Source organism: Ptiloglossa arizonensis, chromosome 4, assembly GCF_051014685.1.
Source record: "Ptiloglossa arizonensis isolate GNS036 chromosome 4, iyPtiAriz1_principal, whole genome shotgun sequence".
Lineage (NCBI taxonomy): Eukaryota > Metazoa > Arthropoda > Insecta > Hymenoptera > Colletidae > Ptiloglossa > Ptiloglossa arizonensis.
In genome coordinates this window covers 21,797,170-21,824,601 of record NC_135051.1, presented here as the reverse complement: position 1 = coordinate 21,824,601, position 27,432 = coordinate 21,797,170, and the positions used below count along the sequence as shown (strand labels likewise).

The following is a 27,432-nucleotide window of genomic DNA, read 5'->3' as shown; positions in this document are numbered from 1 at the left end:
ATTTACGTCAGTATGTCCAAGCTAAGCTTCGTAAAATTTCTAAGGTTTTCCCCTCACGCAAGAATATGCACCATGGACATTTTTTACGATTTTTTAGCGTCATAAGGTTTCTTTGACAACGTATGGTAAATTCTTCTTCAAAAGAAAGTTAACGATTCCGTCTTAAATAAATGGCATAGAAAGCAAAATGGATTATGGTAATGCAAAGCTGGTAACTTTCCCTTGAAGTGGAAATGAATTAAGTTGTGTACGTTTAGTGTGTATTAAACGTTCTATGTTTTGTCTCCCACGGTGCTTAAAAATTGGATCATATTATTTTCTGAAGATGGCAGCATAGCTATAATTCAAAATACTGTTGTGATTTGAATAAGTTTAAATTATGAATTCAAAATAAGAATTTTCTTTATTTTCGTTATGCTTTCAAATAATATTATTTATTAGGGTTCTTTGAAGAATATAAAGATTAGTTACATGTACAATACATAGAAATTTTGCTCCCTGAGTATGAGAGTTACCAATAAAATGTGTTAAATATTTCGATGTGTATTTTGTAAAATTGATTTTCGAACATGTAATAATATATAACATCATATTATTTTGTTAATATAAATTGAGCAAAACTTGTCATTCTTGAATATTTAAAAATTCAAAAAAAGTTGAAACTAACCTCACCTTTATTTTCATATGAAGTAAAAATATTTGTTTGGTGTGATTTTATCACGTTTTTCTTTAATTTTGATTTTTGTAAATTATATAAACATTGAGTAATGGAAACAGTGCAAGTAGGAAGTTCATCCGAAGATGACGACGATGTATATTTAAATTCTGTTGCAAAATTAAATGGTATGCGTATGAATATTGTTACAGTTATTAATAATCAGCTTTTTAAATTATTTCAAGTTTTTTCAGCTATTAAACATTTGATGTTAATAATTACAAATTTTCAGTACAAAAAATTAAAATGTATCTTTTAGAAATTTTTCTCAAAAAAATTTATATCTAACAATGAAATACTTTTAAAATACTTGCTGATTGATAGGATGTTTTATTGCATTTGTTTATATGTCTCTTATAAAAATTCAGCAAAAATTTAATTACAGCCCTGAAGAAGCAGATATCACAGTCCTACAAAAAAAAGGATGAAGGAAAAGAAGAAAAAATAAAAGGGTTCAAACAAATTTGATACATATATAATAAAATTCATAAAAAATTAATTTTTTTAGAACATTGTAACTTAGAATTTATTACATCACGCTTTGATTAATATTTATATAAATTTTATGCATAAACAAATAGTAATTTTACCAACAGATTTAATTTGCAGAATAGAAACTGACGAGGAAACTGTAGCAACAAGTAGAACTCGGAAAACAAGACGCCATAAAAATACCTCTGATTATCCATCAAGAAAGCAAACACAAGTAAAATAATCTACTATAATTACAGCACACAACAATATTAAATTTCAATCAGTATAATATACAGAATTGGAAATTTGATTTGTCAAACAATACTTTAAAATTCAAGTCAAATTTATAATTTTTTATCAAATTAAAATATATTATATAACTGTAGAGCATGTAATATGTTTTCAAATTTTACTATCATTAATATTAATATTAATATTTTCTTTTGTAGAGAAAAGCTTTACCAAAGCAATTAAATGCTATAGAGAATGATTTGATAGTAATAGAACAGAATATATATATAGACTCTAGTGACGATGAAAACTATGATATAGATTTGAAAATCCTCTGGCGATCGAAAAATATGCATCGTTTGAATATTCGTCGCGTATGTAATAATTACAAATAAATTAAAAGAGAAAAGATGAATGGATAAATAAATAGATTACTAATTACACGAAAGAACTAAATTCATGAATAAATAATTGATTAAGTAAGTATATTATTTATTTTACATTTTATATTCTGCATTGTTTCAGAATGAAAACTTCCGACAAATTTTTGAACATTTTGCGAATTTGGAACAAGTTTCGATAGATGAAATCTTTATAACTAAAAAAGATAGGACCATTAAAAAAAATGATACTCCAGCTTCCATAAATTTGTCCGTGATCGATATACTTGGTAAATTAATTAAAATCTTTTAAAGTTAATTTTGATACGAATTACAGGCTAGTCTTTTTTCATTTTTATCAGAGAAAATTAAAGAAAACATATTTTTATAGAAGGAGGTATTATCAAAAAAGACAGTACTATATTCCAAAAGAATCTAGAAGGAAAAGTCAATGAAGACGTTTGTGTTATAAAAGTACAAACAACAAATAAGATGAGTCTGACAATATTAGTTAAACGAGATGAAAATTTTAAAACTCTTTGGACAAAATGTGCACAGGAATTACATACTGAAGAATCGAGAATAAAGTTGTACTTCGATGGGGAGTTAATTGCAATAACAGATACACCAGATTCATTAGAAATAGAAGACAAAGCTTGTTTTGATCTACGATCAACTGCTTAGTAATTATTTTATTCTTATTTATTGAAATATATTTAATAAAATTACCTGAAATATAAATAATTACTAATTATGTAATAATTTACACTTAATTATTAACTTCATATAAAGAATTAATTATTGCATTCTGGTATAATTAACTTCAGAAATCTGTAGAATATGCTTAAAACACCAACATGTCAAACAAGGAAAATCTATACATAAAAACATACACTGATAGTTAATTGTCTTGTTAATAAAAAATGTATATTTGATCTTTGTTAAATTTCATTAAAATTTCTTATTAATTAATTGAAATTAATTTGTGTCAAAATTAATGGTGATCCCTCGGAAGGTGGTAATTCCATTGTTTCCTGCGCTTCTACAATTCTACTTCTAATTATATTTCCCTCAGCATCGGTTTCATCAATTGATATTAGAATATTCGAAATAACGGGCATCGATTTTCCCTGGTAACCCTCTGCTTTTGACTTTTCTTCTGTTCCTCTTTGTCCATCTTCCTCCCCATTCTCATCTAAGTCTTCAAAAATCTAAAAATGATAAAATTTTGTTTGATTCTATACTTAAATTTGTTATAAGTATTTATTCTAAAATAAGAAAAAATATTACTTCAACTTGAGGCATACTGGAATTTTGATTTAATTTAATTTTGTATCTTTTATCTTGAATTTTTGATTGTCCAATTGTAGAATCACTTTCTTCTTCAACAGCCTCATATCTAACCATTTGCAATCTATAGCAGCCATCTTCATCATGCGTAAACTGAAATCTTGTATGACCACTAGGTAGTTGTAAACGATGTGCCTCGATTAAATGTTTTGTCAACCCATAACTTTTTCTGTACTTTATTGGGCATTCATGGCAGCAATACCACCGTACTTGCATCCCATGAACTCGTTCTACATGTCTTAGAATACCAAAAATTTATTAAAAATTTATTTTCAAATTATTTTCATTATCCCTATCAAATTTTTTATTAATGAAAGTAAAAGTTAAAAAACAAAAATCGTAAAATTAACTACTATTCTTTACCAAACAATATATATCTTTAGAACTTAATTAAATAATATTTATAAATTACAAGTCATATAAATTTGGGTGCATTTATACACTTTAAATACAATTTCATACAGACACATTTATGTAAACAAGTTTATTGACATTGTTGTAATGAAAGTTAGAAGTTTTTCTATTTCTGTTCTTTTGAATTTTAAGTAGCCTTACTCATTACCTGTCCAAAGTATATGCGCCTTTGCATGTGTATAAACATCCCTCAAAATGACATGAAAAATTGGGTCCATTTGTATGTACTGACATGTGGTAATCAAGATCCTGTTGAGATTTGGCAGCATGACTACAAAGTTGGCAGGGAAAGCTCCTAGTAGACACATGCCGATATCTAACATGTTTAGCCAAACCAGCTGGTGATTCACAGCTCATATCACAAAGACTGCATTTGTAATTAAAAACATGCAATCGCATATGGTCCCTTAAGATTCCTTCCGTAGGATAAAACTTATTGCAATGAGAGCACTGGAATCCCTGGACTTATGAACAAATAAATTTATTTTTATGAATGGAGTTAGATTAATCTTTTTATTTCATAATTAACATAATTTAACTTGTGTTAGAAAAGAATATTAAATTTTGAATTTAAATTTACTTTTTACTAAAATTACTTATTTAAATTTATTTAACATTAATTTTATATTATTTTTTTACAGAAATTTGCTATTAAATGGTTACCCAGATTTCGTATTATTATAATGTACAAAATATGAATAAATACGTTTTTTATACAAGTTAATGTAACTATGTGAAAAAGTCATTTAAATTTTATATAATTTTTCAAGTTGTATGTTTGCACATGCTTTAGTATTTGATATATGATATAGAAAAATTAAAAACTTGATATAATACTTTACCGTCAATTGGAATTTGTCGTTTGCAATGTACATGAAATTTTGTATTAGATGCAAATGTTGCACCACAATCTGGACAGGCAACAATTTTTTCCTTTGTATGACATCGTGTATGATCCCGTAATTTATACAAATTAGGATACAAGCTATTGCAACCTGTCCATTTGCATTCTATGCCTCCCTCAACTTTGTTACCTCGTGGACCTTCTTCAATGTGAGCAGTTACATGGTATAAGTATAACTGATAATTCCTAAAACGTTTTAAACATTCCTCCCAGCGACAAAGAAGAGGTGCTGGAAGGTCTACAATATTTTTCCAACCAGAATCTCTGCGACATCTCTATAAGAAAACATTAGATTCATATTGTAAAGTTACAAAAATTTGTTTCATTGTACTAATGAAAAGTGAAATTATAATGTTTCACTTTGTATATGTATATAATATATGCATTTTTTTATAAATGATAATGTTGAAAAAAGAAATGAGAAGTATCATTAGAATACTATTGATTTTACATTTATCTAGTTTGTTTCTTAAATTGTTAAAAATTATGCATTTAAGCAATTTATCAAAGAATAATGTAAATTTAAAAATTGAAATTAATGTAAATACAGATATAATATCGAAAATTGTTTTAGTATAAAATAATTTTACTACTTAATTAAAACTATTTTATTTAATAATCATAATGATGAAACTAATTCTTTTAAAATAAACTCTTTATTTTATTTAAAAAGTAAAAAGACATCGAATAATTCCTTACAGGCAATTTAATTCTGGCGCGAATATTTGACCCGATACATTTTAACTTTGTATGGTATGCATGGTAATTTACATGCCTCGAAATCTCGTCAGGATCATTATTTTCATAAAAACAACCGCTCCACTGACATACATAAACATTAATACCTTGTTCATTGGTCTGTATATTTAATTCAGACACGTGTTGAGCCACGTGCTGTACAAATCTTTCGACATGATTGGCTTCGTATTCACAACCGATCCACTCGCAAGAAAGATGGAAAACTTCGCGCTTTAACGGCAAACCAACCCTCCTTCTTTTTGCACCACATTCCGATACAGAATCGAATTCGGAATCGGTATTGTAACTGTCATCATCGTCAGTTTGTTTTCTTTTATAATGTATTTCATCCATATACGTAAAATTTTTTTGAGATTCTACCCAGTCGTTACACCGTTGTTGCATATCTTTACTAGTTATTAATTTTTTTGCGAATTCTGCCATTCTTAAAACTCTTTCTACAGAATTAATATATAAATTTTGTTCTTTTTATGTTTATGTTCCTTTCCAAGAGATTAAGAATATAAAAAGTTAAATGATTTACTTTAAATCTTCGATTTTTTATTAAACTTAAAATTACCAATAAGTCCTTGACTTCAATCTTATATTTCTTTTATCAATGCTCGTGCTTAGCTCTTGGGTTTGAATACTTAACCTGATTGTAATCTAACGTAAAATAAATTATAAAGTAAAGTGTTGTATTATATTAAAGAAAGTTTTTGGTATTTCACTATTCAACGTTTAAATGCTTCGAAAATTTCTATACGATCAAAAGTGGAAATTATCGACTGCGTCCGTGGGAAGGAGATGCACAGATTTTGGTTCACAAATTTCACTGCAACGATACGTCGATGGATATAAAAAATATTCTACAATTTTCGCACTGTCCTCCGGTTGTTACACTAGTTTTTACATTCTTCATATATTTTATATTTTCTATAGAATAATGTGACTTATTTAGTTTTAGCTTGAAAGTTCGACACTCTCCTACAACGAGACATGTCTCATATTCCGCCAATTTTAACTGCGCATGCGTCTCACAACTTAAGGCAATTTTAAGAATTTTATTTACGATTCATAGCAGTACAAAAAGAAATAGAAATATACTAAAATTGAATTAAATTAAGCGAAACTAATATTTTCCATTTGAAATATATTATAAAAATAAAGAAAAATATTTTTGCATAATTTTTTTACAAATTGTGTTGAAACATTTATCTTTGAAGTAGACTATTTTTATTTTTTATGACGTGTTCTTAAAAAAAAGAATGCTTTACATGATTTAAAATTGTTTTTAAAGGAATGAGATGTGTAAGATTTGTATACTACTTTGGTAACAATAAATTTATATTTGCACATACACACACACAAATCTTTTCTATTAAATATTTGTTATTATACATGCATGTTTTAAACAGTAACAGTTTTATTAAACATATATTGTGTGTGTCTAAATCTTTACTGTTTAAAACGTGCATATATGATAACAAAATTGAAATGTCTATCAATAATTTGTATTTACTTTGCAAATATAAATAACATTGCAGAAATGCCATAATTTAAAGATATTCAATTTTAATTCCTAACATTAGATAAGAAAACAAACATAAATAAAATTTTACTTATTTATTTAGGAATAAATTAAATTGTGAATAAATAATACAAATTACTAGAGTAATTGTTTTTTTGTAATATTATACTGTAATACTGTAATTGTTATTACTATTTGTTTAGAGTGCTATATGAACAAGTTTTGTCATTATACTTTTTTGCATGAAAGGATATGGTAAATGTGGAGTAGCAATCATTCGGGTATCTGGCCCAAATGCATCAGTAGCCCTACAAAAAATGACTAAAATAACTAATTTAAAACCTAGAAAAGCTGTTCTACAAAAAATTCAGGATCCAGAAACAACAGAAGTTCTAGACAAAGGCCTTTGCCTTTGGTTTCCAGGTAGTTTTAACATAGAATAAAGAAAAAATCTAAATAGTGTTAATTTTTGTTCTGAGAATTAGCATTTGCATCACAAATTAATTATAATATGTAAGAAAATGATGTACAATTGTTTTAAGTAATAACATTGAAAAAAAAGTACTAAACAAAAAATTTATTATTTTCAATAAATAATAATCAATTTTAGAACCTAACTCATTTACTGGGGAGGACTCTGTAGAATTTCATGTCCATGGAGGCCCTGCAGTAGTGACATCAATCCTTAATGCACTATCAAAGTTGCATTTTCAGCCTGCATCTGCTGGAGAATTTACTAAAAGAGCGTTTTTAAATGGGAAATTGGATTTGACTGAAGCAGAGGGTATAGGAGACCTAATTGAAGCAGAAACTGAAAAACAACGCAAACAAGTACAAACCTTTCAATAAAGATGTTACTAAATCATATTTTTGTACAAGAATAAAAGATTTTCAAATTTGTTGTATTATGTAACAATATTTTTAAATATATTAGACTTCTGTTCAATTTTTCATGTTGTATAATTTAAACTATAAAATTTATTATTAAAATTCAACAGGCCTCTTATCAAACCAGTGGTTCTCTTCGCAAACTCTATGACTCTTGGCGAATTACTCTTTTAAATTGTCTTGCTAGCTTGGAAGCTTATATTGACTTCTCAGAAGAGCACAGTTTAGAATCTAATATCTTAGAAAATTCTAAAACCCAACTGCAGAAGTTATCTATAGATATGCAACAACATCTGTCGGATGGAAGAAAAGGAGAAATTTTGCGTACTGGAGTACGTGTGGCACTCCTTGGAGAACCAAATGTGGGAAAAAGCAGCCTTTTAAACCTTCTTTCAAAAAAAAGTGCTGCTATTGTCACACCTTTTCCAGGAACAACAAGAGATATTATTGAACTAACAATAAATATTTGTGGATATCCAATAATTCTTGCAGATACAGCAGGAATTAGAAATAATCCAGAAAATGAAATAGAAGTAGAAAGTATTAGAAGAGCAAAAGAATGTACAAAAAAAGCAGACCTTGTTATATGCATGATAAATGCAAAAAAGAGTTTCAAAAGTTCTTTTAAAGAATTTTTAGAACATTATAAGAACTTTTTGGGAATAAAAACAGAGAAAGTTCTTGTAATAGTGAACAAAGTAGATTTGCTTGAAAAGGAAGAGATGAAGAAATGGGAAAAACAAAATATCGTTACTCTCTCATGTAAAACACAACAAGGCTTAGAGCAATTTATAAACAAATTAACACAGTGTTTAAAGGAAATGTACGTGTCGTATGTATACAATCAGAATTATTGCAGTATCCAGCATAGTATATGTAGTACAAAAATTAGAGAATATTGATTAAAATCTATATATTATATTTACATATTTAGTTTCCATGAACCATTTTTGATTAGATTTTATTCTAATTTATTAATTACAGATGTGGTGATCCATCTGAAGAAAATCCTGTAATAAGTCACGCAAGATACAGAAGTCACTTATTACTTGCAATCGATTATCTTCAAGCATATTTAAAAAAGACAGAAATTCAGAATTATGATATAGCCATATCCTTGCAGGATATTAGGAGCGCAGCAAGAGAATTAGGAAAAATTACAGGTTCCATTAGCAGTGAGGATATTCTTAATATTATATTTAAAAAATTTTGTGTTGGAAAATGAAAATTATTTAAAAGGAAATGTGATTAATTATAATATTAATTCCTTTGCTGTATAATAAAATGAAATACAGATAAAAGAGAATACTATTTTTTATTATTTAAATTAGTTGTATTCGATATAAATAGTCAAAAAGAATATATTTTATACATATTTTTACAGTTGTTATTGTGTAATTATTATAAGAGTATTTTAAATACACAGTTCAATTGGTAAAATTTTACCAATAATATCTTGTCATTTTTCTGATTTTTTTTCCATTAACACATTGAAATAAGCATGCAATATACTGGATCTGTGAATTTGTTTTTGTTTTTTTTTAATGCTATAATATTTAAAAAAGAGGCTAATCTCTGAAATACTAGTGTTGGTATAGCAGATTGCCTTGCCTTTTCTTGTGCTTAGTAAATCAGTAATGAAACGTTTTGATATTAACATACCTACAAGTTATAATTGAAATTGCTAATGAGTTTTTGAACTTTAGTTTCTTTTTGTATAAGATATATAAATTCCAAACAGTTTGATCTATAAGAAAGAGAAAGTTATTTTTCATACCTTCTGTGTATACATATATATTTGTTTAGCGACATAAGAAATTATAGCTTAAACACTATATCCTGATTATTTATTATATAGACAAAGCAGTTTGGTTGTCCTGTATGTAGGATGGGCTAAATAGTTTGATGTATCTTACCTTGTTTCTACATTGTATGGGCTAAACATTGAAAGGATTAACAAAAAGAAAAATACAATTATACATTACATTATAATAATTATAACAATTTATTTAACTGTATACCATCCACTTTTTCTTTCATAACAAAGAATTAGAAAAGTAAATTTAATTACACCCAAAATTAACCTTCTGCTGCCTTCTCTTTGTCTGTCCCCAAATGTATTAATTCAATTTCATCTAGGTTTATATTTTGATCCTTCATTGCTTGCTGAAACATAATATAATTAAAGTGTTTTAATATAAAAATTAATTATTTTTATATATTTTATTTCATTCTAATAACTTAATATTTAACACAAGGTTATATACAATTGAAAAATTGTAAAAAAGTTTATAACAAATTTGAATCACATTTTTCCAATTGTTAAATATCTAAATATTTAACAATTTTTGCTATTTATATATTTCCAATTAGATCAATTTAACATCAGTTTGAATTTAAAAATTTCACACGTGATTAACATAATATTAAATTGAGGTTAATATACTTTTAAATTGTACAAATTTTAATACAATTCGTATTCTTTATTTTTAAAAGATTATTATTTCATCTTTAAAAACTATCAGCATAACATGCATAATTTCAAATCATAAGGATATTAAAATTTTGCAAGACATGTAATTATTTAATTGTTCAAATACACCTTCTCTATTTATTTAACTTATGGATATTGAATGTACATATATATTAAAAGGCCCAAACCGAGGTTAGGGAATAAAAAAATAAACTGTAATTTTTTCTAAAACTAACTTACCGTGACACACTCAGTATAAACTTTAAGTAACGATGCACAATCACTATCGTCATAATTCCCACGTAAAAATTTTTCAGAAAACCAGACATTAAAGCAGTGGTCGTATTTTTCTTTCAATTCTTTGCAAGCCTCCATAATTTATTGTTGTGTTAATTTCTATCGAAATTTTTAAAAACTTTCCGTTCTATCATTCACATTTGTGAGTTCAAACATCAGTTAAACCAACATTATATTTCGACTATTCATGAAAATTTGTTTTATTTTCTTGTAACTCATATAAGACGAAATATGTAATTTATTTGTTTCATAAATTAGAAATTCGTTTTAGTCATTTTGCACCATCAATATTTCAATTTACAAGATATCATTATAAATGTTGAGATGTACAAGTGTTACGAGTTGTTTTTTCCAAGAATTTTTCATGACAATAACAAAATTCTATTTTTATAACTTAGGACTAATTGAAGTCCTGAATACGATATTTACAGTATACATATACGTATATGTATATTATATCACTATCAATTTCGCTTCCGTTTATCACGTAGAAAATCGAAAGTATTCTTATAAACAATATTTTTCATTATTTCTTCTTAATTATACATAATATGAAAAATATCTCAAATTACTGTTACTTATTTTTAACGAATTATCAAAAAGTATTCAAAATTATACGTCGTTTAATCGAAATAAAATTTTTCTTTTCAAAGTATGTTTATCGACAAATCAATAGCAATACGGTAAGTATGTATCGCATAAAAAATGAGCCAAGGAAGTTCAAAATATTAAAAAAGAATTTTGTTATTGTCAATAACATTTTCAGAAGAAAAAACTTGTAACTCATTATATGATTCATTTTGTATAATTTTTTTTACAATACAATGTAGTTTGAATTAAAAAGGGATTAGAAATATCATTTATAAATAAATACATACAATATCTCCAAAATTCTTCTTAAATTTTTTGTTTTCTATTTTTTTCCTCAACTTAAATTTAATTCATAAAAACGGATACCACAGGTTATATCAATATACAATAATTTCTAATATTATCAAATATATTTTTAGTACTACTCCACAATTTAATTGAAGATTTAAAAAATTTAATTTTCTCTAATCTACATTGTATGATTATCTACGAAGAAATGTGCATACGAACAAAATTTCACTCAATTATTTGGTTTTATTTTAGTATTCTTGAAATAAAGTACGAATGTTTAAAATTATTCAGTTAAATTGAAAAACTAAATATATAAAAGTAAATAATAAAAGATTCAAATGTAATTACCTGCAGGCACTGGTTGTATAATTTAAAATATTTTGAACACATTGAATCGTCAAAATCACCTTTCAGAAATTTTTCGGAAAACCAAAATTTGAAGCACGCGTCGTAATCCTTTTTGAATTGATTACAAGCTTCTGCAGTACTATTCATTTAATTTTCAAATATATTACTACTTTTAATATAGATAGTTTTTTTTTTGGTATGGTACTTTTTAAAAGAAAATAAGAGTTTCTTTTTAAACAATTATTCTCTTAATCAACAAATAATACCTATAAAACACATATTTTTAAATTTATCATTCGTAAATCATGATTTGAAATTATTGAAGTTAATTCATATCGAATCTTAGGTCGATTTATGACTTGTCATCGATTTTAACTACAATATAATACTTGATACCGACCGGAATCGATTAATCGAATTGTACTTTAGAGTTCAATACTGTCGTATCAAGTTATGATGTATTGATTTAATACAATTTGTTTTCATCAAACAAAACTACAATTTAACATTTAATTGATTCAAGTAAAAACAAATTAGAAATAACTTACGTTTTAATTGTCTATTTCAAAGTTAAAGTTACGAAATTTTTATTACCGAAAAACACACTTATTTTGTGGTTAACAATGAATACACTGCGCGTTAGGCGGTAAATGGTTCTCAACTTGCTTTCTCTTAAAATATACCTCCATAGTATGTAGGGAATTTTATAGTATATGAACACCCAATTGCATTAATTTGTTTGCACTTACAAAAAAAGTCACTAGCTTCGTTCCAATTGCGATGCTTGCTAAGAAAAAAAACGAATCTTGGTTGTTCCGGGCCAATAACCATTCGTTAAATAGGGAATGAATTAATGCGATCGAATGGATATTTAACAGAGACTCTAGATCTTTATAATTAGTACATATCTCCAATATAATATTTGCATCTAATGCATTATTTCTTTTTCTTTTCGAGAATTAATAGGATTAAAATATAAAAAAAAATATATATATTCGAACAACTTTTTACTAGAAATTCTAAAATAATTTTTGTAGTATATTAATTGGAACTTCCATTGTTTGATCATCAACTAAGACAATGTCAAATTTTTCCTTGTATGAAGACAAACTACTTTCGACCTAGAAAATAATTACAAGATGTTTCAAGTGATTATTAAATATACTAGCTTTATTTACTAAATTATATTCATGTTTTGTATTTTTCATGTATTATTATATAAATCTTATATTATAGATGACATTTTATATCTTATTAAATTATTAACAATATCAATATGTGAAGATTATCAGGAAAAAGCAGAAAATATCCATATGTTTGTCAAAACAAGTTTAGTAGTTGTCTGTTACTAACTAAAGGATAGTATTGGCTTGTAGGTTAAAAATGAAAGAAAAAAGTACTGTTCGATAAGGAAAGTAGTTCTAATTCTTGAGGCTTAAATGAAAGCAATATATATATACATATACTTTTGGATATTTATATATGCAAAAGATATAAATAAAAACTTTTGGATATTTCCTATTTTCCCTTAGTAGGTTTTATATATGGATTATAGTCCTTTATAATTTTGTGTAATATAAAAACTCATAAAAAACAATATGAAATTAATACTTAAGAAATATTTAATAAAATATGTAACACTTACATGGTCATAGAGAAAACCAATTTTTAGTACTGCATGTGCATCTACTATACCATCTACCATTGAAGCATCTCCTGTATGATCACCCATTAAAACAACATTTTTTCTTCCTTCAAGAACTTTAAGATACTCTTGTTCTATGACATGTTCATTTTTATTTAAAACATGAAGTAGTGTCTTATTTTTAAAGCCTGCTAACTTTCCATCTTCATATTTAAGAAAATTTGAGATTACCTTATTAATAAAATAAGAATTTTGATTACTATTATTATATTACTCGTAATTTTATTTTTACTACTATCAAGTTGGTATCAATATTAAAAACGTTTAAAATAGATTTATTGCACAGAGTGAAGTATTTAAAGTAGCTCAACTGAATATCTCTTTAATTTTGAAAGATGATAAAAATTGTTGCTGGCAGGAATTGTTTGAATAGATGAGTCAAAGACAGTTGAAACCAATATTTTTAAAAATAGTATGTATAAAACTATAAAAATTATTTTTTAAAATGCATAATTTTTTAAATTAAAAATTCCATATAGAAAATGTTAGTGATTTTGCATGATTTTTGAAAAATCCATTTAGAACCAGACAAATATCTCCCCCAAAATCAAACAATTGTAGCCTGTAACATGTTCTATTTTCAAAAATAAAGCAATTACCAAAAGTGAAATATTTATTACATTATATTGAAAATCAATTCAGTACCATTATAAAAATTGTTAAATATATTACCTTTACATTATCAAATAGAACCCCTTGATTTCTTAAAAGAAGTTCAACAATATCTCCTAAGCCAGCACTAAAAACTAATATTGGTACTCCGGCAGATTGTAGTTTTTCAAAAAGTTCTTTAGTACCATCCCTGAAATCTGTTCCATAAATCTTAGTCACTTCTGATAACTCATCAGGATCAAAGGGTATTTCTTTTAGTCTTTCTTCTGTCTCAACTATCCAATGTTTCATTTCTTGTATTTTTATTTCAAGTGGCAAATAAGGATCGATTTCAATTGGCCTATATGTATTGTAGAGATGAGTTGACGCCTGTGTATAAGTTTGTGGAAGTTGCTTACATTTGTTGAAGATTCCTATATTTTAAAATTAAAAACTGTTTTTTTCCTTTGCATAAATTCTATTATTTTAAAAGGAGAAGTATGTAGAAGAACTCAACTAAATATATCTAAATGTAGGTTCTCATTACTTATATAAAACTTACAACTTAAAATTATTTGCTATTTGTTTATTTGTAATAATATTTAAACTAGACACAACTTAAAATTTCATTCCACTAATAAAATACAGATACTATTTACATGTTTACTTACCAAAACTGCTGAGAACTTTTGCACCATTAACATGTTGTTTTGTTAATGTTAAATCAAAATCAGTAACAATCTGAAAGTAAAATATTTTAAATTACTAAATGTAACGTCACAACCCAAAAGGCTATGACACTTGATTTACAAATATAAAGTAAATTGGTTATAAATAATTAAATTTGCAAATTATATATTTTTAAGTTGTATTGTTATTGTAATAAATGAATATTTTGCTTTACAATTGGATGGTTGAATAATCTAGGAATCAAATAAACAAGAATCAGATAATCAAGGAATTACTGTAAACACATAATTTTGTAGAAATTATTAAGTACAACAAATATTTTCTTTAACTTTCAAAGTAATATACACTTTTATAGTGAATATATAAATTCAATTTATATGATCACTTTTACGATGATAACATAAGTGTGATATAAACAATAATAGATATACCTGCAAAGAATTACAACCATCCTTCAAAATTGTGTTTATTATCCTCAGAAGACGTTCTTTGTCTTTAATATGGACATGTTTTGATTGCAGCGTTGGAAACTATATAAAAAATAAAATTAAAAAATTTGATTAGTATTACAAAAATAAGTTAAATATGTTAATATTTAAAATAAAATTGTCTAATAATAAATCATATTTTTGAACACAATTTAAAATAAAAATTTATTATTCATTAATATCCATTGGAACTTAGTGTTGTTAAGAAATGATAAAAAGTATCTTGCTTTGGTATGTATATGCTTGATTTTTATTTTACTTTTCGAATTTGAATTCTTTTTTACATTTGTAATTTCTCTTGTGTGAAATTTTAGATCTAAAAAATCATCTTAAAATTTTGTTGAAGATATTAATTTTGTTATTTTAGTTAATATGTATACTAATTTAAACAAAAATATAAAATATACAATAAACTTAATTGAATTGCATAAGGGGCTAACTTTTATTACTAATTTTCCACTAATTTTCATCTTAATTAAAATAATAAATTTTCCATCTTAAGGCATGCGAAACGTATAATATTAAAAAAATTAGATTGCTTTTTGTTTTAGAATCACGTTTATAATATTCTTTAATTATTTTAACCTCACTTTATAAAAGCCACACCGACATATGTACATTTCTAAAACAATAATTTTTTTTCTAAGTATAATATAATATATGACCAAGTTTTGTCAAATTTGTATATAAATTACTTCTTTCAATTTTTCCTTTACACCATTTAACATTAAATTTTTCTTTGTTTACCATTAAATTTTGTTATACCATTTGACATACTATTTTCTGAAAGAATGAAACATTATATAAAGCATATTAAGTAAGGAGAGAAGTTTAATCAGTCATTTTTTCAATTATAAACCTTCTAAATATAAATTATTCATATTTGTAATTCTCTAATAAAATGATTGTAGTTAAAAGTAATTTCTAGAGTGAATGTTGAGAAAACACAATTCAATTAAGGTTATGTGTGATGTATTAACCGTCTAAGTATTGAAATAACATTAAGTCAAATTCAATTGGCTAAGAAAAAAACTGCGAGAAATTTAAATTACTTACATCTTCGAGGCTTAATTCGTGGATCATAGTTTTTCCTGCACGAAAAAAATAATTCTAATTTGAGGGATCTAATTGTTTTCGAGGTATTAAATATATGGTATGTGTCACGTGACTGTGGATTTTAGTACTATGTATCAACAGTAGGGAGAAGGTGCAATAATAAAGTGATTCATAAATAATCTACTTTTGTGGTAGAACATTTAATAATACTTATGAGGAATAATATAGTCTCTTACATAGTATTTGAATTTTCAATTGACTATATATAGCGAACTTTACGCCCAAAAAAGGCATTATTAACATTATGCAAATGAAATTGGTATTTATATATTTTATTACATTAGATAATATTTATAGTTTTTAATCATTAATACTATTATAATTAATATTATAAAATCTTGTCGGATATCTTTAAAAATTGAAAGATCTTCAATTATAACAGAAAAAATATATGCTACCATTGTAAAGATCTCATAGCTGAATGATAACTGGGACTATGCTGTGAATAAAATTGAGAGTACCACCTGCGGTAATTAAGAATACTTTTCTCTTCTTTCACGAGGAGCGGCTGTTTTTCATATTTCTTGCGGTTCCAAATGGCTACATCTCTTTCAAACATTAAACACTCTCCTAAGAATATCATACAGGTGTATGGAGCAAGTAGCGGTGCGGCATAAATTAAATGAGTCACCTAATAACAACAATAACAATAATATTAATAATAATAACAATAATAATAATAATAATAATGTTAATAAAGTATGTCACTTCGGTTTCATTTTTTTCCTCAAATTCTTATTAGAAAATTTATCGGATGAAGATCTTTAAGTAAAAAACAACAAATGTTATTGCAACTTTCCTTTATTAAAAATTATAACTTTAAAAATCCATTATGTTGCATTCCATTGGAATTCATTCCTTTTCGGTTAAAATATATCGATATAAATATTAACAAAAAATAAAGAAACAAGATTAATGGAATATTTGTGTTGTTAACGACTCGATGTAACAACTTCCTTCGTTAATACTTTGTTTCATTAAAAATTTATATGAAAATAATGAAATAGGATTCTTCTAATTTATCAAATAAAAATTACGTAAACCTACGAGGATATAGTTTATTAAATTAATGTAAACAAATAAAATTATGAAAAAGCGTAAAAAATATGGCTTTAAAAATTTAATTAAAATAAGGAACCTTTTGTAAAAGGGGTTCCATCGGTGTCACTGTTTGAAAAATGCACATGCGCCCAAAATAGGTGTCCATCGTCAATTCAACATAGCCTGGACCGATTTGCTGAACGTGCACATCCAAGTTCAAAAGTTTGTACTTCTTGAACAGAACTAAACTGTGCTTTAGAGTTGTATATGCTCTGTGACTCAAGTTTTCGCTGCTTTGCTTCTTTGGTTCGTCTCCGTCGGAGCTCTTGCTTTCCGAGAACAAATTGTGTGGTCTCCAACCAACGTTCGTCCAAGAATGACGAGCGATACAAGAAAACGGGTATATAAAATTTGAAAAGATTATTGGTCCATGCACTGCACTCAGGTGTGCTGTATCGGCGCCATTTTCTGCAACTTCCTATAACACGTAATATATTCTGAATTTATTTTTTGTTGTAACTTTACAATTTTTTGAATAGTTTGTTAAATTAAGTATTACAGTAGAACCACTTTTATCGCATTGTTGCTTAGTAATAGTCAAAATAGAAATTTGTAACGCTAACTATGGAAAGACAATATGAGATAATGCTGAAATTGTAGTATGGCGATTATATCGTAAAATTAGGAAGAATATCTACATATGTACATGGTATCGGCAGAGTAATAATTATTATCATTAAAATTATATTTGTTAAAAATCTCCGAAATATTTGTAGCATTAGGAAAATGGTTCAGATAGTTTGTTATACAAAAATAATGTAATTTTACACATTATTGGTCTATAATAGAACAGAAAACAAAATTCTGTTTGATTTCAATGTCGTTTTTTTTTTTGTGAACGTGAATTCATTTTTTTGAATATTTTCATTCAATTTTATTTAATTATTTTTATTTCAACCAGTGTATGCGTCTTTTTTTTTTTTTAATTTATTGCATTGTTTGTAAAATTATTTTTACTGATTTAAACAGTTATTCGCGAAAAGAAGTTTTAATTCTGTTCACATTTTGTCAGCTATATCGACGTATTTCTTACCTGTTCGTACCTGAAACGATGTATTGATCATTGTTCTTAGGATTCATCATGGAGGTTGCAATCAAGGAGTCCAAAATCCATTTCTTATTTCAAATATCCATCTGCCTTACTTAAAAGATATCTAAAAACAGGAAAAAGAAAAAGAGAAAGGCTAAGAGATCTTTGTCGATCGAGAAATTAATGGCAAGTTGGTTTCCTTGATTTTAGTTTCCATGATAAATTTAAGGAATTTGTTTTATTCATTAATCTTAGTTTTTAAACACTTCAATCGATAACTGAACATTTTTCATTCACTGTTTTCACTATGAGGACTCACAAATCTAATATTGTGAAATACCCACTATTTATACTTACATGTTCTGTTAATGCAAAGCTATCTATAATTATGAACAATGTTTTTGTGGGTTCGTTAGTTTTAAATATTATTTTAAACGTTTATTAATAGCTTTTCTATATCGATACTTCGTAAAATTGTTTCGATTCGAATAAAGTAATTTGACAATTTCAGTGCTTCTTCTCTCATTTTATTTCCGCATAAATGGAGAACAGAATTTGGCGGAAATTAAAGTTTTTGAAATTGACTGTAAAACAATTTTACTTATCGTTAGCAGTGTGTATCAAATAATTATCGATAAAAATGTAACGAGGTCGATTGTCCTAGAGTGACGAATCAGAAGCGACATACACTTAAAGAGCGTATTTCTGAAATTTTCAAAAATAAGATTTGTTTATTGGTTAGAGTGTCTATTTAATTATAAAATCAGAGTAGACCAAAAAATTTGTTTCCAACTTCATTAAACTAACCTGTATGTGGCAGTTGATAAGGAATTCGTTTCGACCTTGATAACGCCATGCTCGATTTAATACATGACTGATTGTCTGCGGCTGCCAACTTGGTTCCAATCCTTCCGCATGGTACCAAACGAAAATAATCTCATTAGCTTCGCAACTCTTCCAAGTTTTTGTTTTCGCAATGTGCGGCACTAAAATAGGAATAATAAGTGAGGATCCGTCATACTATATAATTTGAAGGGAAACAAAAAAGAATAACAACACGGTTTAACTCCGTTTGGAGGGAAAAATAGTTAAGAAGAGGAGACAAGATAGAGGATAAATTTGACAGGAAGATACAAGTAATTAAATAATGCGGTAATCTGCATAAATTACCTTTGTCAGAGTATGGAATGTGTTCGCAATGTCCATCGGAACCACGAAACTGCCAACCATGGAAAGGACATTCTAAACAATCCCCCTTCACACGACCACCCTCTGCCATGTTAGCGCCAAGATGAGGACAGTAAGCGTCTAAAATCCTTACCGTCCCTTTATTTGTTCTTTAAACGAATATTGCTGTTAATTATTCCATTTAATTTTGTCAGTAGAATCTCAGTAGATCGGATAAAATATATAATATTGAATTACCTAAAAACGGCAAAATTTTGTCCAAGTGCCGCCACGTGTTTCACTTGGGCTTTTTCCAATTGAGAACTTTCTAAGAGGGCAAACCATCCATTCGGATAAACGGGAGGAAGTTTTCCCAATTTGCGTTTCTTCGATTCTAAATGATTTGCCAGAACCCTTTTGTTGTCACCCACTAGCCTTAGATCCTAAACAAAAAGAAATAAGAAGAAGTGATAGTTACTCTGAAGTTTTTCGTGCTAAGTGAAATATTATTGAGTAAATAATTTTCGTCGATAATACTGTACGGAAATAAACTAATATTAACGAGTAGCGGAATTAACATTAGAAATATTACAACGATCACATATAACAGAAAATAATGTTGAATTTCATCTATTCGTCATTGTGCACGGTGCAATAAATTCGATATTTCTATTATTAATAATACAATTTCTTTTCGACGAAAATGTGTAAAATGATATTAAAAAATGTTTATACATCGTCATTGGTTAAATAAGTTGAGCAAAAATTTGGTATACTTCTTGTCCAAAGTTAGTGACAGCTCCTATAAATTTAAATAAATCCATCTGATGGTCAATTATCGTTATAAATATCATTAAAATGTATCTTTGCTTCTAAATATTTGATATTACCATAGGGTATTGAACGATTTCCTTTTAAAGGATGTCACGAATCGCTGATACGAAGAAAAAGGATTCCTCTACTTTTATGATGTCACGCGCAAAAGATATTTGCTTCCTCATCATAACACATAATGTTATCGCGTTGGCTTGTACTCACGTTGGACATGTTTTTTTTATGTCAAATTACATACAATCGAGGCATAACAAATGGAACAAGAGGAAAGTGACTCTATCACAGACGAGGACGGTTTTCCTCAATTTTCTTATCGATTTATTACCTTAGTTTCTTCGCTCGAATCAAAAAGGTATTGTTGAGTTGAACAAGAGAATGAGTAATGTATATCCGGTAACAGTTGACGTAGCATTGCAATATACGTAACTTTGACGCAGACCTGGCTCGTTTTCGATTGAAATTTAATGCTAATTCTATGGCAAGCTAACGCGATCTTTAGGTTTTACCAGCTTTTTCGTGTTTTTATTAAATTCAATATAAGAACAAACATTTTCACCTCTTCGCAGTTAAATAAAAGCCAATTAAAACGGGGTAAGGGATCACGTTTTATGTATAATTAAATGAACAAAATGTACAAAAAGCACGTTCCCGTTCGATGAGAATACGTAAGTAGGTGAACTTGAAAATTTTAAAGATTCGTAAAGTATTGTATTTAAAAGTTTTAATTTTCACTTTTCCCTCTTAAATCAATGAATAATGTTAGATAAATTGCAGTGAAATTTGTTTTCGTAACGTTTATATATCACCGTTTCAACCAATGTCGATGACACCCTTCAGGATACAAGGTTGATCTTTCATTATCGTTATTATATCGATTATACTGTTATACTATTGATGGGCTACATGATACATAATATTTCTTCAGAATTTTTGTACGTTTTCATATTATGATTTTAGCCTTCTACCCTGAAGACTAAAAGAATACAAATATATAGTAATCCTTCGCTGTACTATTGCTCTTTGGACCGAAAGAATGTTCACTTTGGTCTAACGAAAATTTTTTTTTAAATTAGTCTCTGGTAGTAATTTTTAGTCGAACAGTTTCGTTAATTGGTGTTGTTCCAATGGTTTCTATTTTTCTCTCTATGAGCAGAAAATATCCGTCGGGTTTAAGAGTCGCGAAGACGCAAGTAAAATACTGTATAAGTAGGTAAGCCGGGCAAAGGTATCAAAGAAGACTCACCTTGATCCAGTTGATCTTGTACAAATAGGGAGCAAGGAGAATACCAAAAAGCAGAAGAAAAGCACCACCGAGGCTCCACCATCCGGCCATCGCTGTCTTCTTCACCCTCTGCCCCCGAACGAAGAAGAGCAAGTGCACTCGAAAAACTTGTCCCTCTGGAACACCTTCGGAGCCACCTCTCTTACTCCTTGCTCTCACTCTCCCTCTTTCTGCGGTCTTCCCTTCTTTCCTTTTTCCTCCACTCTTTGCCTCTTCTATTTTTCTTTCCTTCCTTCCCTCTTCCACTGCTCTACTTCGTTCTCCCTTCTTCCTTTCCTTCCGTCTTCCTTCACACTCCCTTTTTCTTCCTGCTTTATTCCTTTCCCTCTTTTACCATTCTCCCTTCACCCCTCTTCTTCCTTCCGTCCTCTCTTCCTTCTTTAGTCTTCCCTTCCTCTTCCACTATTCTCTTCTCTTTTTATGCCCTTCTTCTCTTTGCTCTTCTTATTCCCTCCCCCCCACTTTTAATATTTATCCCTACTCGTGGAACGTACTTGTTTCCTAAACTTCGTTTTCAATGAGGCTTCACTTTTTCCAAATTTCACTTTTAACTCCTCGTTACTTTATTCATAGGCCAAAAAAGAAACGAGAATCTGAAATCTGAAATCTTAACTGTTTTCACTCGGTCGTTTAACTGTTAAAATTTTGTTTGAATACGAACAAACGGAGAAATCGATTTTCTCTCGGCTTCGAACATCCGCTAATCTTTCTTCACCTACGAACTCTCTCTTCCTTTCCTTCAAAATCTTTAGTTCAAATCCTCTTCTTCTTCTTCTTCTATTCACTTTGTTGACCTCTCTTCCTTGGGACCTTCGATCTTCAATTTTCTTCTATTCGATTTTCGTCGTTAGTATTAGTTTCAGTGCCCCCGCTTTATTATATTATATCGAACACAATTTTAAAGAACTGTCTTGCCGGAGAAATTATGGAACCAAAGAGGACCACGCTAGATCGAAGGAAGAGTTGGAAAAAGAAGAGATGAAGAAGCCCGCAGAAGGGCCTTCCAGACTGATTCTGAACCCTCGATCGTTTTTCGAACGACTGAACCACTTCATTCCTTAGACAGAGCCTTTTATACCTTCTTGTGGTAGACCACCTTCTTCGGCGTTCTCTATTACAGATTTTCGTTGAATCGAAATCAACTGTAATGTATTTGTCTGAAGAAATGCTTTCTTCTAATGCAACGAAATTTCGATAATTCGAAAATATTACTTTGTATAAAATTTCATATCACATCGTTATTGTTATCTACCTTCTGGTCTCGTAATATTAATTCTCTTGGGGGGGGGGGGGGGGATTCTTTTTATTCTTCCTCAAACATCGATTATTATTTTATCGCGAGATGAAACGTCACGCCGAAAACGGTGCACCGTGAAACAATCGAACGTTCCGAAATATTTGTCAGTTTGAAATATAATGCTTGCCCTTTCCAGCGAACGTCGATCGCCACATTTTTCCACTCTGAACTATGTACGACCACAACCAATTTCCAAGTCCTTGTTGCATATCTTTCGTTCCATCACGAATCGTTCTGCTTCTACTTAACCTCCTTGCCTTCTCTTTCCCAGGTTTCGTTTTATCGATTCCGGTTATCGGTATCCGTCAGTTTCTATCTGTGCTCCCAGGCTTTTCCACATTTATTTTCCTCTGGACCCTGCTTCCCTTTAACATACACACCTCGGCCGTCGATCGGACGCGTCCAGTTAAACTCTAATTTTCCATAATTTAACGCCGAATTCAAAGGTTTCGGAAATTTGTTATCCTCGACACGGAGAATACTTCTAGAAACCCATTTGAATTTTAAGTACGAGAACAACGGATTCGAGGAAACACAAAATTCGAAATCCTTTCGGAGTTTAAGGTCAACGAGAATTTATTTCAAACGCAGAGAATGCAGGTCGGTTTCGAAGATTACATCTAGCTAGAAAGAAACAAAAACCGATCACAAGTATCTTGTTCTAAGAGTGGATATTTTAAAGTGAAATATTCTAAGTGAAACGGAATTAGGTAATTATTGTCGTTTAATTAATCCAATCGCGACAATGTTCGAGGAATAATATTGGAATTTAATTACCGCTTTAATCGCGTGCTCGAGGGATAAAAGATAATACAATTTTGAGATCTTTAGTGTTATTGAAACACAACCGTAGGGACATAATTAGACTATGTATACAAGCACTAAGTCATGATTTAATGGGACAAGCGATAGGAAAAATTACTGAGGGAGAGGATGATTAAATTGGAAAAATGAAGCAAAGAAATGTATTCGATATTTACACATGTTTATTATGTATTGTACATCTTAAGTACTTTACAGAACAAGAAAAGTGTTCTAAATGATAAATCATTATCAATACACGCATAATACAAGTCAAGTCTTCTCTCATTGTTCATTGATGTTTACAGCATTTATATCGAATTGTTGAATTCTAATCGAAACTATTCGAAAAAGGGAATATTGACAAAAATTCACTCATACGCACGTAATACTAAGGAATAACTATGTAAAGTAATTACATACTATACGGTTGAATTCGCCCACGATTCTATTAATGAATAATTATGTTATTGATTTATCGGTCGAATCACTTTTTTAAACTATTATTTTACCAAGTACACGCGTGTACAACGACTGATTGACAAGCCGACAAACAATGATGTCGAATAATCAATAAGTGAACAGACGAATCAATTAATTTTCTTTATTTATTCGTTCAGTAATCGGTAATAGCTTAGTATACAAGAGACGAAGTGATCGATTTACCTTAACATTAATACAATAATTCGCTAATGAATACATAAATGAATCAATCGAATCGTTAATTCATTCATATATTGTGCTTTAGAATACGTTCGCATACCAATTCATTCGTTCACACATTTATGGTTTTCATGAATGATCGGCCAACATGATAGATCAAATAACAAACTGAAGGCACTTCGGTGAACACCAAAAAAAGAAAAGAAACAAAAACAATGTCTAAAATTTTAAACAATTTTTTTTTTTTTAGTCAACTATTAACATAATTAGCAACAAATATCAACAGTTAAAAAAACATTTTCTGTGAAACAATGAACAATGGAAAATATTTTCATTAACCAGCTATAAACAGAAACAAAATGTCCATAAGAAATTTTTTGTTTTGTACATTTTATGTGAAAAGTATATGGACGATTTTTCACGCACAAATTAACGTTTAAATTTTTTATGCGTAAAAATCGAATACTTTCAACGTAAAATATTTTCTTTTTTTTTTTTTTTTTTGCAAAAATGTAACAAAAACAACTTAAAACAATGTAACTTCGATTTTCTGTTTTGTCAAATTTAACATTAACTTTAACGAAACGTTAACATTAACGAGAACAAGAGAGAGCGCGCAACAAACTTAACAAAAGTGCAACAATACTTTTAACAAAAAACTCCTAATTTTCGTAACACCGTCTCTACAACAATATTTTTAACAAACGATTTAACAAACGAGGAATAAACTTAACGAATCAAAGAAACGAAGAAAAACGAAAACAAGCGTTACAAACGATTATCACTATTAATATTTTTTCATCGCAAAAACCCTTCAAAATTTTATAGAAATAATTTTAAAAAATTTTGTAAAAGTGAATTCTATTCATCGAAAGCTTCTTATCATTGTACTGTTTTTTCTTAACAATTTTCTAGTCGTGAATTAATTTATCCAACAAACTACTTCGATTTTATACCAAACTAATGTGCAATTTTTACATAAAATATTAGGGCTTAAACAAATTTGCGAATAATGATTCATTCTTATTTTTCGACACCACGTAACATTTTAAACGAAATCCCAGATAGCATTGACAGTACCAACTGAATAAAACAATTCTATTAATTTTTTTCATCCTGATTCGTAGAAGATCCTTTCGTTCCTAATAAATTTTATTAATTCTTTTTTTACTTTTCTATTTCAGATTTTTCTGCTTCATTAATCATGTTTTTCCGGTTCCAAGGCTTTTTTCAATCATTGATTCAATAGAAATATTTTAAAGTATCTTTTTTACTGTGTCGAAACACAGTACTGTGTTTGCACAATGTTTTCTTCATGTGTCGAAACATTCTGTTTGCATTCCGAAAGGACTTTTATTCATTGTGGTAATATTATTTTATTAAATTTTTCCATTTTACTGGGTTTATAGATCTTCTCAATTTGTAAGCTTGAAGCGAGTTCCAAAGACTATTAAACAATGTATCTTTTTCATTCCCATTTCCGGTTTATTGAATTTAATTTCAATTTCTGCTATGTGCCTAATTTAGAAAATTTCTGCCAAGTTTCTCGTCATATTCGTAATCCTCTGTTTAAAATTTTTTACTACGTTTAACAAATCAGTCTGCGTTATCTTGCATCAAATCCAGTAATTGTGTACTGCGGTATCTTGTAGTATCTTCGGTTCATCATTTTTTGAAGGTTTGCCATCTTGATGGCCGTCGAAAAAGTTTCTGTCTTCAACTTGTCCTCGGGACCTAGAAGGGTGTGAGTGTTAGTAAAAAGAAAAAACGGCAAATTTAACATAAACGAAAATAAATTTTGTGAACTTAATTGAAAAAGAAATGAAAACAACAGCAAAACATAAAATATAATCGTAAATAATGATACGGTACAATGGTAATAATAAATAAACACAAATACTTTTTTTTTTTAATTATTTCCGTCCAGTTTCGACTCTTTTTAGATCGTTCTCTTTCTCATTTGTCCTTGTGTTGTTGTTCCAAGATAAAGTAAGTGATAGTTGTAATTTCATAATTATAATTTTACAATAGTGTTCGAGACTAAATGGAAGTTCGATTTAAATCAATTGTGCATTCAATTTTAAAGATGCTCGAGCTAAGTCTTGGTCAAGTCTTTCACTTTGATAACAAAATTCTGATTTGAAATATGTTTCCTTTTTTGTATTTAATTTACGTTTACGTAATCGGAGTTTGTTCTCGAAGTTCAATTTATAAAATATACTTTTTTACTGTATTTTTACAACAAAAATATATTGGATATTTTCTGCGTATTTTTGAACTTAATTTGCAATACACTGAGACGTGAATATTACTAATTTTACACTAATTTTATACTATTTTTACACGTTACTAATAAATTCTTTTCAAGTTTTCATTGTGTTACATAACAAGTTTTATTTTGTTTTTCTTCCTCGAAATCAATTCGGTGGCCAATATCTGTTAATTTTTTTATTTGAAAATGATAATTATTGTTATAATCGCGATCATTTGTATCGTATACAAGAAAAATGGACTGATTCATTTCATCTCTAATTTGGTCATTGTAATTGAATACATATTTAATGAAAGAAATAACATTTTTTTTTCTCTTATTTGTTTCGAACGTTTTTAATCATTATATTAATTTATTATTAATTTATGTGATATATTTCTCGGATATTGAGTTGCAGAAATTATATTTCTTTTCTCTGAATTCATTTTTACCAGTTCTATTTATTTGAAAAACATTAGTTTAAACTACAACTAGTATAGTATAAATTCGATGTAAAGTCCATGAGTTATAGCGAAAACTTCTACATATATAAAATTCTGATTTATCGTAGATTGAATTAAGGTTTCTGTAGGATATTTTAAAGAATACATATAAACCATCGGATGCAATATTTGTGTTCGTACCTTTTTTAATGAGAAATTGTAATTTTTGCCTTATTAATATACAGTGTCTGTAATTGAAGGTAGTTCATGATTCATCAATATTATTACGTTCATTTTAAATTAAGTTTATCAAAATGATAATTTTTTCTGAAAACTTATAGTTATTTC

General features: G+C 28.1%; 5 protein-coding genes across 25 annotated transcripts in view; 2 read left to right on the top strand and 3 right to left on the bottom strand.

Annotated features, from left to right (window-relative positions):
* Nucleotides 1-2,776, top strand: part of Pyd (zonula occludens-like protein polychaetoid) — a 30,258-nt gene extending 27,482 nt beyond the window's left edge. For 5 of the 9 annotated variants that reach the window (XM_076310515.1, XM_076310518.1, XM_076310517.1 and 2 more), the window contains 4 exons: nt 1,325-1,421; nt 1,639-1,794; nt 1,946-2,090; nt 2,192-2,774. In XM_076310515.1, coding sequence (XP_076166630.1) covers nt 1,325-1,421; nt 1,639-1,794; nt 1,946-2,090; nt 2,192-2,484 — 691 coding nt within the window. In that variant the 3' untranslated portion in view covers nt 2,485-2,774. Of the gene's footprint in view, nt 1-1,324; nt 1,422-1,638; nt 1,795-1,945; nt 2,091-2,191 lie in introns of all 9 variants that reach the window. The other 4 variants (XM_076310513.1, XM_076310511.1, XM_076310512.1 and 1 more) reach the window with 2 other exon arrangements.
* Nucleotides 2,480-6,224, bottom strand: Hinfp (Histone H4 transcription factor). The gene is made up of 5 exons (XM_076310522.1): nt 5,168-6,224; nt 4,407-4,743; nt 3,713-4,028; nt 3,091-3,388; nt 2,480-3,011 (listed from the first exon to the last, which is right to left on the bottom strand). Exons 1-5 carry the CDS (start codon nt 5,648-5,650, stop codon nt 2,769-2,771), a joined length of 1,677 nt encoding a protein of 558 aa, XP_076166637.1. The 5' UTR covers nt 5,651-6,224; the 3' UTR covers nt 2,480-2,768.
* On the top strand, nt 5,425-8,965 carry LOC143146329 (5-taurinomethyluridine-[tRNA] synthase subunit GTPB3, mitochondrial). 9 transcript variants are annotated; one of them, XM_076310524.1, is made up of 6 exons: nt 5,987-6,099; nt 6,168-6,255; nt 6,941-7,160; nt 7,348-7,568; nt 7,736-8,448; nt 8,610-8,965. In XM_076310524.1, exons 3-6 carry the CDS (start codon nt 6,980-6,982, stop codon nt 8,848-8,850), a joined length of 1,356 nt encoding a protein of 451 aa, XP_076166639.1. In that variant the 5' UTR covers nt 5,987-6,099; nt 6,168-6,255; nt 6,941-6,979; the 3' UTR covers nt 8,851-8,965. The 9 variants fall into 9 exon arrangements, with proteins under 9 accessions (XP_076166648.1, XP_076166642.1, XP_076166647.1 ...); XM_076310531.1 differs by having other exon boundaries at nt 6,987-7,160; nt 8,610-8,963; XM_076310526.1 differs by having other exon boundaries at nt 5,988-6,099; nt 6,174-6,255.
* A 75-nt stretch (nt 8,966-9,040) lies between these two features.
* Nucleotides 9,041-16,280, bottom strand: Cn-iiib (cytosolic 5'-nucleotidase IIIB). Of its 5 annotated transcripts, none has more exons than XM_076310535.1 (8): nt 15,795-15,865; nt 15,690-15,721; nt 15,043-15,141; nt 14,593-14,662; nt 14,003-14,355; nt 13,271-13,501; nt 12,375-12,412; nt 9,041-9,791 (listed from the first exon to the last, which is right to left on the bottom strand). In XM_076310535.1, the coding sequence occupies exons 1-7, from the start codon at nt 15,847-15,849 to the stop codon at nt 12,386-12,388; spliced, it is 867 nt and encodes a 288-aa protein (XP_076166650.1). In that variant the 5' UTR covers nt 15,850-15,865; the 3' UTR covers nt 9,041-9,791; nt 12,375-12,385. The 5 variants fall into 5 exon arrangements, 2 of the variants coding, with proteins under 2 accessions (XP_076166650.1, XP_076166649.1); XR_012991901.1 differs by lacking the exon at nt 9,041-9,791 and adding an exon at nt 11,780-11,891 and having other exon boundaries at nt 12,375-12,746; XM_076310534.1 differs by lacking the exon at nt 12,375-12,412 and having other exon boundaries at nt 9,045-9,791.
* Nucleotides 16,281-16,609: 329 nt separating this feature from the next.
* Nvd (cholesterol 7-desaturase nvd) lies at nt 16,610-21,723 on the bottom strand. Its single transcript, XM_076309251.1, has 6 exons — nt 21,591-21,723; nt 19,772-19,956; nt 19,517-19,683; nt 19,154-19,332; nt 17,354-17,734; nt 16,610-16,846 (listed from the first exon to the last, which is right to left on the bottom strand). Exons 1-6 carry the CDS (start codon nt 21,678-21,680, stop codon nt 16,610-16,612), a joined length of 1,239 nt encoding a protein of 412 aa, XP_076165366.1. The 5' UTR covers nt 21,681-21,723.
* Between the last annotated feature and the right edge of the window lie 5,709 nt (nt 21,724-27,432).

What these genes read in the sequence shown, in the direction of transcription:
- Hinfp (XM_076310522.1), bottom strand. Translation starts at nt 5,650, where the DNA reads ATGGCAGAATTCGCAAAAAAATTAATAACTAGTAAAGATATGCAACAA. An exon ending in GCGCCAGAATTAAATTGCCT is followed by an intron (nt 4,744 to 5,167) that starts GTAAGGAATTAT and finishes GTTTTCTTATAG; the next exon opens with AGATGTCGCAGAGATTCTGG. An exon ending in ACGACAAATTCCAATTGACG is followed by an intron (nt 4,029 to 4,406) that starts GTAAAGTATTAT and finishes TTTGTTCATAAG; the next exon opens with TCCAGGGATTCCAGTGCTCT.
- LOC143146329 (XM_076310523.1), top strand. Translation starts at nt 5,952, where the DNA reads ATGCTTCGAAAATTTCTATACGATCAAAAGTGGAAATTATCGACTGCG. An exon ending in CCTTTGCCTTTGGTTTCCAG is followed by an intron (nt 7,161 to 7,347) that starts GTAGTTTTAACA and finishes AATCAATTTTAG; the next exon opens with AACCTAACTCATTTACTGGG. An exon ending in ACACAGTGTTTAAAGGAAAT is followed by an intron (nt 8,449 to 8,609) that starts GTACGTGTCGTA and finishes TATTAATTACAG; the next exon opens with ATGTGGTGATCCATCTGAAG.
- Nvd (XM_076309251.1), bottom strand. Translation starts at nt 21,680, where the DNA reads ATGGCCGGATGGTGGAGCCTCGGTGGTGCTTTTCTTCTGCTTTTTGGT. An exon ending in TTATCAACTGCCACATACAG is followed by an intron (nt 17,735 to 19,153) that starts GTTAGTTTAATG and finishes TACGTGTTATAG; the next exon opens with GAAGTTGCAGAAAATGGCGC. An exon ending in TGGAACCCCTTTTACAAAAG is followed by an intron (nt 16,847 to 17,353) that starts GTTCCTTATTTT and finishes TGTTGTTATTAG; the next exon opens with GTGACTCATTTAATTTATGC.
- Cn-iiib (XM_076310534.1), bottom strand. Translation starts at nt 15,849, where the DNA reads ATGGTAAACAAAGAAAAATTTAATGTTAAATGGTGTAAAGGAAAAATT. An exon ending in AAAAGTTCTCAGCAGTTTTG is followed by an intron (nt 14,356 to 14,592) that starts GTAAGTAAACAT and finishes TTTAAAATATAG; the next exon opens with GAATCTTCAACAAATGTAAG. An exon ending in TTCTATTTGATAATGTAAAG is followed by an intron (nt 13,502 to 14,002) that starts GTAATATATTTA and finishes TTTATTAATAAG; the next exon opens with GTAATCTCAAATTTTCTTAA.